A 15,479-nucleotide genomic window follows, 5' to 3' on the forward strand; every position below is an offset into this window, starting at 1 on the left:
TTCATCTCAAACCATGTCCTCAGAACGTGGACTGATTTCTGTTAAGTCATGAAAAATTATAACCTTGCCAGCAAGTTGATTTCTCGCGATATTTGTGAGTTCATAAATCTCTCAAGAAACCATCTTGCTCCGCTCCCGCATTCACTGTTCGTACAGTGCCAAGTTGGCACGGGCCAATCACGCAGCAGTATTCGTGTGTGGGGCGGGATATCCGGGTGTGACGACGACACCAAGCGCCAGTAGATCAAAACAAACATGCAACGGAGGACAACGATCGTGTAGATGCCGCTATTAAGTCAGTTTTAGCTGAATCTCCTATTGCTTCTTTGAAGGAAGAACAACGAGAGGCGCTTTGCGCATTTCTGGATGGTAAAGATGTTTGTGCTTTTTTACCTACGGGTTTTGGTAAGAGTTTAATCTACCAATTGGCTCCGCTCGTTGTGAAGATCCCGCGATTGGCTAAAAACAAACCTGTCAGAGGCGGGACATACTGTTGCATTGTCCAATCCGTGCCTCTTTCCTCCGAACGGATTTACATGGAGCGGTCCCAGATTGATATTGTGGAGTACTATCAAGTGCTACACAATTATTAATCTGGCTATTGCCAGGTTAGAAAAATGATTGTGTTTTGCAAACTTATGAACAAATTTCCACACCATCATTCAGATCATCTTTGAGGGGCGCAGAGGATCCAACGATCAGTCAGATGTGGCCATAGATGACGTAAAGCTTTATCGTGGTCGTTGCTCAGGTAAGAATCACATACAAGAAGAAAACACTGTAAAAGGGCTGGAACTTGGTTTGTAATTCCAAGCTTTTATGCCCAAAACTGAGGCACGTTGTTGCACTGTTGCAGATCTTAATGGTCTCGTTACAACACAACCTGCCAAACCTGATCTAAATACCACAGCTCCCACAAGTGTCCCTGAGTCAACCACTGCAGCTCCTCAGCCACCTCTGGTCAATGAAACAGCTCATCCTCCTGCAGTCAGTGTCACTATAACTCCCACAGTGGGGCGAATTACAGATGTAACCGTTAATGACACTGTTACTGAAGCTCCAGATAACAGGACACGTCTACATTCAGGTATTGTAATAATTTCACAGCAGCACTTGTACGCCTTCTTCATACTTAAAAAGTTGATGGTTTACACATCCACCATTTCAATTCCAAAATCACTGTGTCCCTGATCTCGTGAAATTTTTGATTTTTCTTCCCAGAATGTCAACTCCACTGTAATTTTGAAAGAGGCTTGTGTCAGTGGAGTCAGATGCTCACTGATGCTTTTGACTGGACATGGCATAGTGGCTCCACTCCCACTATAAGAACTGGGCCTTCTTCAGATCACACCACAGGAGGTAATCAGCCTTCTGACACAAGACAAGTGAAATTGGCATACCGCAGCTGTATATAGCGTTTAAACTTGAAGGAAAAAATATAACTGCATTTCTTTCGAATTTCATAACTGTCACTTTCATACCAATAACTAGACTAAACTTCCCACATTATGATATTTCTCTTTTATCATCCAGAAGAGCTAGCTCTACATTTTTTAGATTGATGGAGCCTATCAGCATCTAAATGACATTTGCATTTCAGCACTCAACAACCACTTTCAGATGTAATTGGACATGATTTGAATTTTGGGAATTTAAAGAAAATTTAGGGAATTAACCTTAAACACTTTGTAGATTCTGTTGTTAACTGATCTGACTGATGTCCTTGTCCAGGTGGCCACTATCTTTACATTGAAGCCAACAGTGCAACATATGGAGACACGGCTCGTCTCATCAGCTCTGAGTGTTCTGACTCTGGTCCTCAGTGTCTGCAGTTCTGGTACCATATGTATGGCTCAGCGGATACAATGGGCCTCCATGTTTACCTCTTCCAGAACAGACTGGCCACTGCTGTCTGGCGGAAAAGGAATGATCAAGGAAATATGTGGCACCTGGCTCAGGTGGACATTGACACAACTGGGACTTTTCAGGTGACTAATCTCAAACCATGTCCTCAGAACGTGGACTGATTTCTGTTAAGTCATGAAAAATGATTGTGTTTTGCAAACTTATGAACAAATTTCCATACCATCATTTAGATCATCTTTGAGGGCGCAGAGGATCCAACGATCAGTCAGATGTGGCCATAGATGATATAAAGCTTCATCATGGTCGTTGCTCAGGTAAGAATCACATACAAGAAGAAAACACTGTAAAAGGGCTGGAACTTGGTTTGTAATTCCAAGCTTTTATGCCCAAAACTGAGGCACGTTGTTACACTGTTGCAGATCTGAATGGTCTTGTTACAACACAACCTACCAAACCTGATCTAAATACCACAGCTCCTCCAAGTGTCCCTGAGTCAACCACTGCAGCTCCTCAGCCACCTCTGGTCAATGTAACAGCTCATCCTCCTGCAGTCAGTGTCACTGTAACTCCCACAGTGAAACAAATTACAGATGTAATCAGTAATAACACTGTTACTGAAGCTCCAGAAACCAGGCCTCCCCTACACCCAGGTATAGTAATAATTCCACAGCAGTACTTGCATACCTTCTTCATAGTTATAAAGTTGATGGATTACACATCCACTGTTTCAATTCCAAAATCACTGTGTCCCTGATCTCATGATATTTCTGATTTTCCTTTCCAGAATGTCAACTCCACTGTAATTTTGAAAGAGGCTTGTGTCAGTGGAGTCAGATGCTCACTGATGCTTTTGACTGGACATGGCATAGTGGCTCCACTCCCACTATAAGAACTGGGCCTTCTTCAGATCACACCACAGGAGGTAATCAGCCTTCTGACACAAGACAAGTGAAATTGGTATACTGCAGCTGTATATAGCGTTTAAACTTGAAGGAAAAAATATAACTGCATTTCTTTCGAATTTCATAACTGTCACTTTTATACCAATAACTAGACTAAACTTCTCACGTTATGATATTTCTCTTTCATCATCCAGTAGAGCCAACTCTACATTTTTTTAGATTGATGGAGCCTATCAGCATCTAAATGACATTTGCATTTCAGCACTCAACAACCAATTTCAGATGTAATTGGACATGATTTGAATTTGTGGAATTTAAAGAAAATTTAGGGAATTAACCTTAAACACTTTGTAGATTCTGTTGTTAACTGATCTGACTGATGTCCTTGTCCAGGTGGCCACTATCTTTACATTGAAGCCAACAGTGCAACATATGGAGACACGGCTCGTCTCATCAGCTCTGAGTGTTCTGACTCTGGTCCTCAGTGTCTGCAGTTCTGGTACCATATGTATGGCTCAGCGGATACAATGGGCCTCCATGTTTACCTCTTCCAGAACAGACTGGCCACTGCTGTCTGGCGGAAAAGGAATGATCAAGGAAATATGTGGCACCTGGCTCAGGTGGACATTGACACAACTGGGACTTTTCAGGTGATTCATCTCAAACCATGTCCTCAGAACGTGGACTGATTTCTGTTAAGTCATGAAAAATTATAACCTTGCCAGCAAGTTGATTTCTCGCGATATTTGTGAGTTCACAAATCTCTCAAGAAACCATCTTGCTCCGCTCCCGCATTCACTGTTCGTACAGTGCCAAGTTGGCACGGGCCAATCACGCAGCAGTATTCGTGTGTGGGGCGGGATATCCGGGTGTGACGACGATACCAAGCGCCAGTAGATCAAAACAAACATGCAACGGAGGACAACGATCGTGTAGATGCTGCTATTAAGTCAGTTTTAGCTGAATCTCCTATTGCTTCTTTGAAGGAAGAACAACGAGAGGCGCTTTGCGCATTTCTGGATGGTAAAGATGTTTGTGCTTTTTTACCTACGGGTTTTGGTAAGAGTTTAATCTACCAATTGGCTCCGCTCGTTGTGAAGATCCCGCGATTGGCTAAAAACAAACCTGTCAGAGGCGGGACATACTGTTGCATTGTCCAATCCCTGCCTCTTTCCTCCGAACGGATTTACATGGAGCGGTCCCAGATTGATATTGTGGAGTACTATCAAGTGCTACACAATTATTAATCTGGCTATTGCCAGGTTAGAAAAATGATTGTGTTTTGCAAACTTATGAACAAATTTCCACACCATCATTCAGATCATCTTTGAGGGGCGCAGAGGATCCAACGATCAGTCAGATGTGGCCATAGATGATATAAAGCTTTATCGTGGTCGTTGCTCAGGTAAGAATCACATACAAGAAGAAAACACTGTAAAAGGTCTGGAACTTGGTTTGTAATTCCAAGCTTTTATGCCCAAAACTGAGGCACGTTGTTACACTGTTGCAGATCTGGATGGTCTTGTTACAACACAACCTACCAAACCTGATCTAAATACCACAGCTCCCCCAAGTGTCCCTGAGTCAACCACTGCAGCTCCTCAGCCACCTCTGGTCAATGAAACAGCTCATCCTCCTGCAGTCAGTGTCACTATAACTCCCACAGTGAAACAAATTACAGATGTAATCAGTAATAACACTGTTACTGAAGCTCCAGAAACCAGGCCTCCCCTACACCCAGGTATAGTAATAATTCCACAGCAGTACTTGCATACCTTCTTCATAGTTATAAAGTTGATGGATTACACATCCACTGTTTCAATTCCAAAATCACTGTGTCCCTGATCTCATGATATTTCTGATTTTCCTTTCCAGAATGTCAACTCCACTGTAATTTTGAAAGAGGCTTGTGTCAGTGGAGTCAGATGCTCACTGATGCTTTTGACTGGACATGGCATAGTGGCTCCACTCCCACTATAAGAACTGGGCCTTCTTCAGATCACACCACAGGAGGTAATCAGCCTTCTGACACAAGACAAGTGAAATTGGTATACCGCAGCTGTATATAGCGTTTAAACTTGAAGGAAAAAATATAACTGCATTTCTTTCAAATTTCATAATTATCACTTTCATACCAATAACTAGACTAAACTTCCCACATTATGATATTTCTCTTTTATCATCCAGTAGAGCTAGCTCTACATTTTTTTAGATTGATGGAGCCTATCAGCATCTAAATGACATTTGCAATTCAGCACTCAACAACCGAATTTAAATGTAATTGGAGATGATTTGAATTTGTGGAATTTAAAGAGAATTTAGGGAATTAACCTTGAACACTTTGTAGATTCTGTTGTTAACTGATCTGACTGATGTCCTTGTCCAGGTGGCCACTATCTTTACATTGAAGCCAACAGTGCAACATATGGAGACACGGCTCGTCTCATCAGCTCTGAGTGTTCCGACTCTGGTCCTCAGTGTCTGCAGTTCTGGTACCATATGTATGGCTCAGCGGATACAATGGGCCTCCATGTTTACCTCATCCAGAACAGACTGGCCACTGCTGTCTGGCGGAAAAGGAATGATCAAGGAAATATGTGGCACCTGGCTCAGGTGGACATTGACATAACTGGGGCTTTTCAGGTGACTCATCTCAAACCATGTCCTCAGAACGTGGACTGATTTCTGTTCAGTCATGAAAAATGATTGTGTTTTGCAAACTTATGAACAAATTTCCACACCATCATTCAGATCATCTTTGAGGGGCGCAGAGGATCCAACGATCAGTCAGATGTGGCCATAGATGACGTAAAGCTTCATCATGGTCGTTGCTCAGGTAAGAATCACATACAAGAAGAAAACACGTAAAAGGTCTGGAACTTGGTTTGTAATTCCAAGCTTTTATGCCCAAAACTGAGGCACGTTGTTACACTGTTGCAGATCTGGATGGTCTTGTTACAACACAACCTACCAAACCTGATCTAAATACCACAGCTCCTCCAAGTGTCCCCGAGTCAACCACTGCAGCTCCTCAGCCACCTCTGGTCAATGTAACAGCTCATCCTCCTGCAGTCAATGTCACTATAACTCCCACAGTGGGGCGTATTACAGATGTAACCATAAATGACATTGTTACTGAAGCTCCAGAAACCAGGCCTCCCCTACACCCAGGTATATACACCCAGTACTTATATACATTCTTCATACTTTAGAAGTTAATGGATTACACATCCACTGTTTGAATTCCAAAATCATTGTGTCCCTGATCTCGTGAAATTTCCGATTTTTCTTCCCAGAATGTCAACTCCACTGTAATTTTGAAAGAGGCTTGTGTCAGTGGAGTCAGATGCTCACTGATGCTTTTGACTGGACATGGCATAGTGGCTCCACTCCCACTATAAGAACTGGGCCTTCTTCAGATCACACCACAGGAGGTAATCAGCCTTCTGACACAATCCAAATGAAATTGATATACCATAGCTGTACATAGTGTTTAAACTTTAAGGAAAAAACATAACTACAATTTTTTCTAGTTTCAGAGCTGTCACTTTCATACCAATAACTAAACGTCCCACATGATGATATTTTCTTGTGTCATCTAGTAGAGCTAACTCTTTTAATGTTTTGGAGGCAGGTAGATGGAGGGCTTTTGCATTTAAATATATTTGTATGTTAACAGTTAATAACCACTTTCAGCTGCAACTGGCTGTAATTGAATTTGACTATTTAAAAGAGAAAGTGAACATTATCTTAGAACATTTCATATCATCTCTGTCTGATCTCACTTATTCCCTTACTCAGGTGGCCACTATCTTTACATTGAAGCCAACAGTGCAACATATGGAGACACGGCTCGTCTCATCAGCTCTGAGTGTTCTGACTCTGGTCCTCAGTGTCTGCAGTTCTGGTACCATATGTATGGCTCAGCGGATACAATGGGCCTCCATGTTTACCTCATCCAGAACAGACTGGCCACTGCTGTCTGGCGGAAAAGAAATCATCAAGGAAATATGTGGCACCTGGCTCAGGTTGACTTGGCAACAATTGGAACATTCCAGGTGAGCAAAAATATGTTTATTTCCCTGACCTGTCTAATGTCAGAATTTCCAGAGCAAAATATTAACAGTGCATTGCCTCCAATAATCAATATGTGTACCATGTACCTATGTGTCCCAATGAATCTGGAGACTGAAACAGGTATCGTGCTGTCTAATATTAAGTCATGCATTTGATTTCAGATCATTTTTGAAGGGCGTAGGGGTTCTAATGATCAGTCAGATGTGGCCATAGATGATGTCTCACTTCACCGTGGACACTGTGCAGGTAATCCTGTCTGACAATCTGCTTAAAGCTCGTGTCCGGAGTTTCCGTTTGTTTTCAATTTATGTATCAGTTTAACAAAGCTTCAATGTGTTAGTCTAGTTCGATACTATAATATAATGTTAGTATGACGCGATATGAAAATTTATTCATGAGCTCCGCCTTCCTCTCATAGACCCCCATGTTATTCCAAAAAGCGCCGGTCGGCAGCTAGCCAATCAAGTTCGAGCTTCCACTTTGTCATGCTGTCAATCAACGGTTACGCGCACAGCAAGCAAGCCCATGCAGAGGTGCGCGAGCTACGCAACCGCGCGCACATTTGTTTTGCTTGTGGAGGAGAGAGCATCAGGGATCAGCAACTTCCAGAAAAGTTATCAATCCCACGGCTTGTCAGGCCAAGAGACTGCAGGACGTTTTTTGGCTCGGGGTGCTCGGGTCGCTCCCCTACCACGGCCTCCATAGTCTGCCTGACGGCTTCGTTTAGATGCCCGACCTCTGGAGGAAGATGTTGGGGCGTCTGGGACATACTCTTCGTCAGAGGAGTCATGCAATTCTGAACTCTAGATAGAAATAAATAAACAATGTAACACATATACACGCGTAAATGCACAAAGTTTGATAAACAACGTCATCGAGAGGGATACACGAGTGTAATCACATATTGAAACTTTACTTGTTCGTCCTAGCAGATTCATGTTATTTTGGTATTAGGACAAGTTAGACTCAATACAGAATTCTAACGTAATTCCTTTATTATTTACTAAATGTACTAAATGTAGAAGAGTGGAAAACAGCAAAACAGGCAAGATGCTGCAGCACTCCGGGCACTCCTCTCAGGTACTGCGCGCGTGCACAAATAAAGGGGCGAAATCAGAGGGAGGGTGGGACCAACAGTGTTTTGGGAGACGCTGCGATTCAAACTCCGGACACGAGCTTTAATCCAAGGACAGCATATTTGATAATCAATGTGAGATAATGTAAGACTTGACTGTAAAATGTTGTTCCAGATCTGGCTAATCCAACAACTCCTGCTGCCACAGCTAGACCACAACCATCAAGCACAGTGCTACCAGAGCCTGGAACAACAGCCAGACCACAACCACCAAGCACAGTGCTACCAGAACCAGAAACAACAGCTAGACCACAACCACCATCCACAGTTTCACCAAAGCCTGAAACAACAGCTAGACCACAACCACCAAGCACAGTGCTACCAGAACCAGAAACAACAGCTAGACCACAACCACCATCCACAGTTTCACCAAAGCCTGAAACAACAGCTAGACCACAACCACCATCCACAGTACCAGTAAAGCCTGAAACAACAGTCAGACCAAAACCAGCAAGCACATATCCACCAAAGCCTGAGACAACAGCCAGACCACAACCACCATCCACAGTACCAGTAAAGCCTGAAACAACAGCCAGACCGAAACCACCAAGCACATATCCACCAAAGCCTGAGACAACAGCCAGACCACAACCACCATCCACAGTACCATCAGAGCCAGAAACAGCTAGACCACAATCACCATCCACAGTACCATCAGAGCCAGAAACAACACCCAGACCACAACCACCAAGCACATATCCACCAAAGCCTGAGACAACAGCCAGACCACAACCACCATCCACAGTACCATCAGAGCCAGAAACAGCTAGACCACAACCACCATCCACAGTACCATCAGAGCCAGAAACAACACCCAGACCACAACCACCAAGCACATATCCGCCAAAGCCTGAGACAACAGCTAGACCACAACCACCAATCACATATCCACCAAAACCAGAAACAACAGCTAGACCACAACCACCAAGCACAGTTCCACCAAAACCAGAAACAACAGCTAAACCACAACCACCAAGCACAGTTCCACCAGAGCAAGAAACAACAGCCAGACCACAACCAACAACCACTCATGTACCAAGTAAGTTAAAACTTTGCATTTCCCTACTTGAAAAAGAAAACTGGAATTTCCCAGAACAATTACTTTATATGTGGCATGTGAAACAAATAGAAAAGAACAGTGGCCAATATTTACAGCATTAATTTTATGATGCAGCGTATGGATCAACCGATTTGATACTCTGTGCTCAAGAAAGGCCGATAACCAATATTTGGAGCCAGTATATGTTGAATTAAATACTTCAACAGCATGTGATAACTTAGAACCTGTCATTTATGACTAGGCTTCTTCATCAAAATGCTAAATATTGGGCACAATAATCACCCAGGCCAATAATCTGTCTATTCCCAACAAAGTGTATATACTTTCTCTAAGTATATTGTTCTGTGTCTCTCTAGCACCTTCATGTCCAGCAAACAGTCATTACACCACTTGCATCCCTGCATGCAGTCCAACCTGTACAGACCTGAATGGTCCACCACACTGCAGTGACAACGTCAGTTGCATGGCAGGATGTGTGTGTAACGATGGCTTTGTGCAGAAAAAGAGGGCTTGTGTGCCCGTGCAACAGTGTGGTTGTGTGGATAGGGATGGCACCAAATACCAAGTGAGTGACAGTTCAGACTAAGCCTTTATCAAGTCAAAATTTGGAAATACTATGAACAACTTTCTCAATGCCTTATCATTATTGCGAAAAAGTGGAGCACATTACTAAAGACATTGGTGCGAGGAGTTTGCTGACTCTCTCTTTCTTGTCAGTTCAACGAAGTGTGGTACACCAATCATTGCAGTCAGAAATGTGAATGTGAGGAGGATGATGGCGTGGGGAAGATTGACTGTGATGACGCAGATGACTGTGGTGGAAATGCTGTCTGCCTTCAGAATGAGAAGGGCGAATATTACTGCCAGTCTACAGGTGCTGTAAATACCATAATAAGCTCTCTGACATACCCAAATTATATTATCTTAATTACTTGTTTTTAATTGCTCCACAGGCTTCGGAGAGTGCACTATCAACGGAGACCCTGAGTACAGAACATTTGATAAAATGAAGCATAACTTTGAGGGTGAACACTCGTATGTGCTGGTCAGGACCAGCAACTTGCCAAATAATCTTCCTGATGTCTACATCGAGGGTATCAATGAGCATATCGTAGATGATGATGATGATGATGATGATAGTAGCAGTGAAGAAGACGACAATCGCAGAGTCAGCGAAGAAGATGATGAAGATGAAGATGAAGACAGCGAAGAGCAGGATGACCGCCACAGATTACAAGGGCTTAAGATCCGAGTGTATAATTACACTGTGGAGTTCAAGAACAGACGGAAGCTAAGAGTACGTATCAGGGGCATTTTTAAAAGCCCACTGTCTGCCTCCATGTTATTTCACTGTGGCACCGTGACGCAATATCATATCTCCTCGTCCCCACAGACATGTATAGAGGCACTTAGGGAAATAACCAGCAGTAGTTTCAATTTTCTCTGTAAGATCTTACGACAGCAGAGAGGCAGATGTAGCGATATGCGATAAATTATGCTCTGTAATGCGTTATTTCCCTGTTGGCATTTTATAGTTATACATATGAGAAAAGGAGAAAAAGAGAGATGGAGTTTGTTTAAAAAAAAAAAACTGCAATATTAGTATTATACATTCATCCAAGAGTTGTTGCATTTGGTTCTGAGGTATGTGAAGACCAACTAGTATACTACATTCAGCAAAGAACATCGGTACTCAGTCTTGACCACATTTAAGCAGTGATCATGTTAAAACTGGTATCGTATATTTTCCATGTATTCATAATTATTATTGTTTTCAACAAAGTTCAAATCCAAACCCTGAAAAAAGATGGGTATGTCCAGGGTGGTTTCTTTTAGGAGATTTAAAATGAAACGTGCATTGCACTAGAATATCATATCTGAACAGTCATGCTGGCAGCTCTGCGAAGTTGTATCCACACATAGGAAAACTTTAACCAAAATGTTTCAACAAACAGTCAGTGATGTTGAGAAAGTCTAATGTTTACTTTGTTTATGGCCTTAGTATTGCATGTCACTGTGCTAGTATGCGCTAAGGACAGACCAGAATGTCAGTAATTTGTAGTTATTTGTTCCTAACGCAATGTCAGTAGGCTACATGCTCTGAGCAACAAAAATGTTTGTGCAAAGTTTTGTACCAAACTACCATATAGATGTTGAAATATTCATTGACTTAGTGAAAACACCTACCTCCACAAAATGTCACCATTCACCACAGTCATTATAGGACTAATCCTACATAAATAAATATCTGTGCTGAATTTCAGTGCAATCTATCAAATAATTGATGAGACATTTCAGTGTGTCAGTACTGAACCCACACTACCATGCATTGATCCAAGTATGATTGGCAAATCCCTGCACACAACTAACATAACACTACCAAAAAACCTACTGGGCAAGTATTGTTTTGCACTGACAGATCCTCTTTGTCCTCCTTCAGGTTGATGGAAGGAGAACTAATCCTCCCTTCTCATCGACTGATGGTCTAATCATCTGGGAACATTCCTCTCACATCTACCTGAAGACTGACTTTGGCCTGTCGGTGGCGTTTGACGGACAGAGCTCAGCAGGTAGCTAATCTTAACCTCAATATACAAAATAGAATTAGCGGGAATTCTGAAGCTTGTAGGATTAAACGAGACTGTTTGTACAATGAACGAATTGACACTGTTAATGTTTTCCTTGCAGAGATCATTCTACCCCGCCTTTATAAAAGGAAGGTGGGAGGCCTGTGTGGAAACTTTGATGGAAACAGGAGGAATGATAAGGTAAAGCCAGATGGTACCAGGGCCTCAAGCACTCAGGAGTTTGGAGAGAGCTGGAGAGTGTGAACATCACATGGAAGAGACGTGGGCTTTAAAGACAGCCTGTGAATGTTTTGTCTATTAGTTGATTCATTGCGGTGTCAGTTTACATAAAACTCCACACTCATAATTATCACTGTATTAAATAATAACAGGCTGGATTTATACTTATTTAGTTTTTTTCCTTACACAACACACTCTCACAAATTAGAGCTGTGAAGCATTCTTAAACATGGACAACCTTATGCTGCCACACACAACACAAACAATGTTCTAGTAGATTTCCCAAGTGTATGCACTTTTTTCTGGCTCTTCAAAGCTTTCATGTCCGTTTTGAAAAAGTTACTCACGTCTTTAAAATCTTGGCAATTTTTTTAAAAGAAATCTTTGTACTCAGTGACAACCTATTACTGCAGCAAACACTGCAGGCCTACAGAGTAATGTCTACACTGCAAGTAGTCATACAACATAAAGTGTCTAAATAATGCAAACGCACGACTGCATATGGATTACTTATCATTATGTGATACTGCTAGAAACCAATTAAAATGAATTGTAAATAATTACTGCTTGCACTTTGTCATAATGTGTACTGGACTACCAGCTTGTTGGTAGATTTTCTGTTGAATCCTCACTGTTCTAATAAACAGGAACTGTGGTTACATTGGAGTCGCCTTGTGTTTTGTCTCTTTAGTCTCAAGTGTCGCTACAACAGCATTCCTGACATGTCTATCTACATTTTTAAGGTCTAATGCACCACTAACCAGCCATTGGCCTAATGAAAAAAAAAAAAACATTACTGAACTTCCGTAATATAATATGTGAAGACAAGGCAATTGTTTTTTCTGGCCGACAACAGGATGATTCTTGTCTAGAGATGACTCATATGCATGTGTGTGTGCAAGTGCATGTATAAAAAGTGTCAGCTACGCTCGGCTGCCACACAGAAGCATGGATTGGTTTGCACTTTGCCTCTTTCTGCTGTTAGGGTTGCTACTTCCCTGCGATGGTGAGTAAAAGATTATCATATTTAATATTGAACAACTTACTGACATAGTGGAATAATTATCTCATAATATCTTAAAATAAGTATTTAAAGAGTAGATAATTTAGGACAGAAAATTACAACAAGCAAGTTCAGCAGTTACTTAACTAGCAAGATTTATTTTCTACAGACTTGTTTTTAAAGCTGAATCTCAAATATGAGTCATTTAAGGGGATTAATCTAAAAATATTTAAGTTTATTATTCTGTCCAAACAAATGGAGTTCTAGCTCCAATTAAACTACAGACACCTCCTAGGTTGAGTTGTGTTTTCAATTTATAATTCATAAGCAAGTTAACAGCATCTACTATATTATATGTTGGTGAGAGGTCAACAGCGCTAATGGTATTCGAATTAATAGACCTCAGTGGAAAAATTACTCATAATAGGCGCTCAAAACAACATTTTATAAACAAAAATAATGGCAAGTTGTTATTTTCTATATGATTATAACAGTGGTGGGCCGTCAGGGCCTGCAAGGCCTTCTCTGCTGGCCTAAAAAATATCTGAATCACAGACTGATGTTTATTATATTTTGTCCATAAATACTTGTTAAATAATTCCAAATAGTCTGTCCGCTTCCCTTCATAGCTTTTCCTCTGGTTGTGCTGCTTCCAGACATGTATTTTCATATAAAAGCATTTAGCCAATCACATTTCATCCATTATTTGTTGCTAGGCAGGGTCAAAGTCAAATAAATCTGCCTGGAGGCCTTCAGAATCAGTTCTGCGGGCCCTCCCGCAGAAAATAACTGTCGATTTAACTGTTGCTTCAACCAGTGAGATTTTGAGTTGGCGACACCAAGGCCCTCTAGCAAGCATACGGTGACGTCAACGTATTTGCACCCTTTGATTGGATCATCAGAGTTTACTTGCCAGAGCTAGCGAACTGCGTCTGTAGCGAGCGGCGTGAACAGAAATCTAGTTCTGTCGATGTAATAGATAGGTTTCACATGACGTCACACTTCCGTGTCCGCCATATTGTGTGGAGAGTGTTGAAATTGTTGTGGTCAGGAGTCAGTGAGCAAGATAAGTATTGAGCAAGATAAATATAGTTTGCAGTGTGACTGGGGACAAGAATGGTTCACGCCTGTTGTGTCCACGGCTGCCACAACAGGGCAGAAGGCCCAGTTAAATGGAGCCAAGGGTGAACAGACAAGGAAACTCAGCCAGCTGAGGCACCACACTTGGCAATTAGTATCTGTTTTTTAACCCGTATTATTAAGAAATTGTCATTTTCACTTTTACTTTGTATTCTATCATTCAATTCATCTTCCATAAATACACTTTATTGTGGTAAAATAAACTTTTAGTGCATGAATTGCTTTGAAAACACAATTGAAATCTCGCAAACAACCAAAAGTCTTACTCAAATTTGATTATTTTATTGAAAAAAATACATTTCGGGAGTTTTAATGTATGCCGAATGAAAGATAACAAATGTATAACTTAGACAATTGTGGAAATTAGGTGTTTCAACCGTTATTATTTGCTTTGACCTAAAGATCTTTTCAAAATAGCTGCTTCTCAAAGCGAGGATTCACGTTACCCCAATAGGACACCATACTGGGAGGTTAGCTCACATTAGCGTGATCATAGCCAGACTCCACTGTTTATTCCACTTAATTTAATTTAGATAGACCAATGATACGCTAATTAATAGAAAAAAATCATTAGGTTCATTGTTAGTTAAATCGGCAACCTGCATTAATGCTGTTTTCCGACGAATTCTACACCAATCTGTGTTCAAAATCTCAGCAAAAAAAATCTTTGTCTGAAGTGCTACTTCCTCATATTATGAGCGCAAACGGCTGAAACTTACTCAAATTACTTCACTTCAGGCAGGCCGTTGTGGGTGCTTGTCCAGTCCTTCTGTGCAACTCGATAAGGATCGATTCCATCAATTAACTCCAACTTCCTCTGATATCGGTCTTTTGAAGTGCTATCAAGTGTGTCGATATACTTTTTCAGCTGAGTGGCAGCCATAACCAACAAATATTAGGCTAAAAGATAAACTCCAGTCACAGACTCAACAAAGTTGGCCACTCAAAATGGCGCTGAGCTACTTACTGACCCGGAAGTGTGACGTCAGTGAAACCTATCTATAGCGGTTTTGTCAACCAGGTGGGAATTAAAACTTATTCCAGAAACACAACAGGGCAGGCTCGACTTTCAGCTTTAGCTTTGATGGCGATAGAAAAGGACTACTTGATGGAACTGAAGCACACGGATAATCTGTACGACAGAGTAATTGAACTCTTTTTGAGGAAAAAAAGGAGGATGGATTTCGTGTACAAATAATCAGAATTTCTGGTGAGTAAAATGTTGCTTTTTTCCTAAATAATATTGCGATTTTATGAAGTTATTATTGATGCTTTTTTATGTGTGTGGCAGCTGTAGCTGCAGTAGGAGACTTGCGCAACCCGGGTTTTTTTCTTCAGTAAAAGCGTTTATCGTGGCTACATGAGTTATCCATCTGTGATTCAACGCCTCTTTATACTGCATTTCTGCATAAGAAGAGGTTTTTAATCGCCATAAAATAGTTATTGGGGGGTGGATTGATTCAGACAGAGCACTACTGAAGGCTTAGGT

At 41.4% G+C, this 15,479-nt stretch overlaps 1 protein-coding gene across 1 annotated transcript; it reads left to right on the forward strand.

Annotated features, from left to right (window-relative positions):
- The first annotated feature begins 2,449 nt into the window (after positions 1 to 2,449).
- On the forward strand, positions 2,450 to 12,513 carry LOC110963280 (zonadhesin-like). The gene is made up of 14 exons (XM_051953716.1): positions 2,450 to 2,516; positions 2,651 to 2,788; positions 3,162 to 3,418; positions 4,089 to 4,173; positions 4,279 to 4,509; positions 4,644 to 4,781; positions 6,570 to 6,826; positions 7,007 to 7,091; positions 8,096 to 9,019; positions 9,397 to 9,605; positions 9,758 to 9,914; positions 9,994 to 10,337; positions 11,481 to 11,610; positions 11,729 to 12,513. The coding sequence occupies exons 2-14, from the start codon at positions 2,701 to 2,703 to the stop codon at positions 11,869 to 11,871; spliced, it is 3,048 nt and encodes a 1,015-aa protein (XP_051809676.1). The 5' UTR covers positions 2,450 to 2,516; positions 2,651 to 2,700; the 3' UTR covers positions 11,872 to 12,513.
- The last annotated feature ends 2,966 nt before the right edge of the window (positions 12,514 to 15,479 follow it).

The sequence above is a fragment of the Acanthochromis polyacanthus genome, chromosome 9 (genome assembly GCF_021347895.1).
Source record: "Acanthochromis polyacanthus isolate Apoly-LR-REF ecotype Palm Island chromosome 9, KAUST_Apoly_ChrSc, whole genome shotgun sequence".
NCBI classification, from domain to species: domain Eukaryota; kingdom Metazoa; phylum Chordata; class Actinopteri; family Pomacentridae; genus Acanthochromis; species Acanthochromis polyacanthus.

What these genes read in the sequence shown, in the direction of transcription:
- LOC110963280 (XM_051953716.1), top strand. Translation starts at nt 2,701, where the DNA reads ATGCTCACTGATGCTTTTGACTGGACATGGCATAGTGGCTCCACTCCC. An exon ending in ACACAACTGGGACTTTTCAG is followed by an intron (nt 3,419 to 4,088) that starts GTGATTCATCTC and finishes ACCATCATTCAG; the next exon opens with ATCATCTTTGAGGGGCGCAG. An exon ending in TTCAGATCACACCACAGGAG is followed by an intron (nt 4,782 to 6,569) that starts GTAATCAGCCTT and finishes TCCCTTACTCAG; the next exon opens with GTGGCCACTATCTTTACATT.